The sequence below is a fragment of the Hipposideros armiger genome, unplaced genomic scaffold (assembly GCF_001890085.2).
Source record: "Hipposideros armiger isolate ML-2016 unplaced genomic scaffold, ASM189008v1 scaffold_40, whole genome shotgun sequence".
NCBI classification, from domain to species: Eukaryota; Metazoa; Chordata; class Mammalia; order Chiroptera; family Hipposideridae; genus Hipposideros; species Hipposideros armiger.
In genome coordinates, this window is record NW_017731390.1 from 734,062 (window position 1) to 736,139 (window position 2,078).

A 2,078-nucleotide genomic window follows, 5' to 3' on the forward strand; every position below is an offset into this window, starting at 1 on the left:
GAGCAGGGAGTTGAGAGCACTGGCATTGGTGGAGCATAGAATCCAGGCTAGATGAGCTGATGGACAGAGGGACAAAGGCTGGTCACAGGATTGGGAGTCCCAGTGAGGACAAAGTAGTGTGATAGCGGAGGGCTTGGAATACATGAGCTGAGAGGGATGGGAAGGGTGGTCTAAAACAGGGATCCTTGACATAGAGATCTCAGGGATGGTGCAGCCTCTGGGCATGAAGAAGTCTGTGGTGTGACCATGGGAGGGTGTGAATGGAGAAAAGTTCGAATCTCACAATAGAGGACAACACACTCCCTTTCCCCAACGAAAAGCAGGCTGCCCCACCGCTGCTCCTTCAACCAGGCTGGTGTCTTTGGCTGGATGCTCACCTTCCCTGGTCACCCCAGCTGAACAATCCCCTCTGATCTGTCCTCTTTGGGTGCATCAGCCCAGAGCCCTGCAGTATATCTTACTTCTCCCACTACATCAGGATCTGCTTAAGGGCAGACCCTTATCTTGTTCAGTTGGGAACCCTCTGTACCTCCTAGCTTAGATCTCTGGTTGATACTCAATGATGGCTGAATGGATGAATGAATAAATGAAGAGCCACCTGAGTAGCTGGCTAGAGTGTAGGGACGGCAGGCCACCCAGCACCCTTCCCCAGCTATTCCAGATACACCCCCACCCCACTCTCATCCCAGTACCCACCTCGGTCTCCGTCCTGGAGTACTCCTTGACTCTCTCCACAGCCACAATATTAGACTCCAGCTCTGATAACATTCGTATCATCCAGTTCAGAGCAAATGTCACCTGGCCAAAGGGACTGGGTTGTGGGTAGGGTGAGCTTCACTCCCCCCAAAATGACTTTGGGAGGAGTTCAGACTCCTTGATTATACTCCTGTCCCATCTATGACCCAGGAAAGTCTGGGTAAGCCCATAGGTGTGTTATCTGGAGCTCTGATCACAGCTGTACCTCAGCAGTGATAATGCAGACTTAACCAAGGGCCACCTAACCCAGTGTTTCCCAAACATTAATATGTATAAGAAAGACTTCCCAGAGAACCTTGCTTCTGATTCAGTAGGTCTGTGGTGGGACCTGAGATCCTGCATTTCTAACAACCTCCCACATGATGTTGACACCACTGGTCCCGGGACCGCATTTTGTGTACCAAGGAGTCTTGACAGACATGTAGGATCCTGAACCCCATCCTAGGCCTACTGTATCAGAACCCACATTTTAACGAGATCTCCAGCTGATTCATATGCACATGAAAGTTTGAGAAGATTGATTTGTCTGGATTGTCCTTTGTTTACCAAAGCATTCAAGACTTGGCCCACCTGAGACATTGAAAATGTGATCTACTTCACAAAATTCCATCTGCAGTTATGTAACCCTTTGACAGCAGGCTGATATCAGAGTGACCTGTCCGGCCTCCGGCCCAGACTCCGGTCATCTTTTCCATGTACTTTCTCTGAAGGCATGTGAAATGAGGTATATTCCAGCCCACACTTCCCCGCCCCAGGAACTGTCAGGATGGACCTCCTAGATCTTGTGCATAGTCAGGGCAAGCTCTGTTTTGTCTTTTGGGGCCAAGCTGCAGGATAATTTCTCCAACACTCCAAGGTAGAGAATCTCCTCCATGTTCTTACAACATTTTGTTCCTCCCGCCACCAAGACCTGCTCACCCAGCATTACCATCCCCCTGCTTGTGGAGTGTCTCTCTCCATGCTTGGCTGTGAGTTCACAGTCCTGGCAAGCAGAAGCTGTGGCTGGTTCCCACCCTGGGACCCGGACCCCTGTGTACCTGTAGGGCATAGGACACGGAAAGGCCCACCATCCCTGGACTCAGGCTGCTTCTCCCAATCACAGCGAAGAGAGCAGCAAAGAGCACAACACAGTTCCCCACAAACTCCACGCGGATTCCCAGCCACCTGCAGGGATCAGACAAGGAGGCACTGGGGCAGGTACAGGGAGGGGGCAGTTTCCTGTTTAGGGGGAAGGAGGGGCTAGGACCCAGAACACCAGGGTCTCTCCTGCAGAGACCCCAATGGGAGCTGCTGGAGGAGTGCGGGGTAGGGGGGATGTGGGG

At 52.0% G+C, this 2,078-nt stretch overlaps 1 protein-coding gene across 6 annotated transcripts in view; it reads right to left on the minus strand.

Annotated features, from left to right (window-relative positions):
- Positions 1-2,078, minus strand: part of ABCC3 (ATP binding cassette subfamily C member 3) — a 46,795-nt gene that overhangs the window by 12,565 nt on the left and 32,152 nt on the right. For all 6 annotated transcript variants that reach the window (XR_002123549.1, XM_019638556.1, XM_019638553.1 and 3 more), the window contains 2 exons: positions 1,794-1,920; positions 697-798 (listed from right to left, as the gene is read on the minus strand). Coding sequence is in view for 5 of the 6 variants with exons in the window: in XM_019638556.1 (XP_019494101.1) it covers positions 697-798; positions 1,794-1,920 (229 nt within the window). In the remaining variant the exon portion in view is untranslated. The remainder of the gene's footprint in view (positions 1-696; positions 799-1,793; positions 1,921-2,078) is intronic.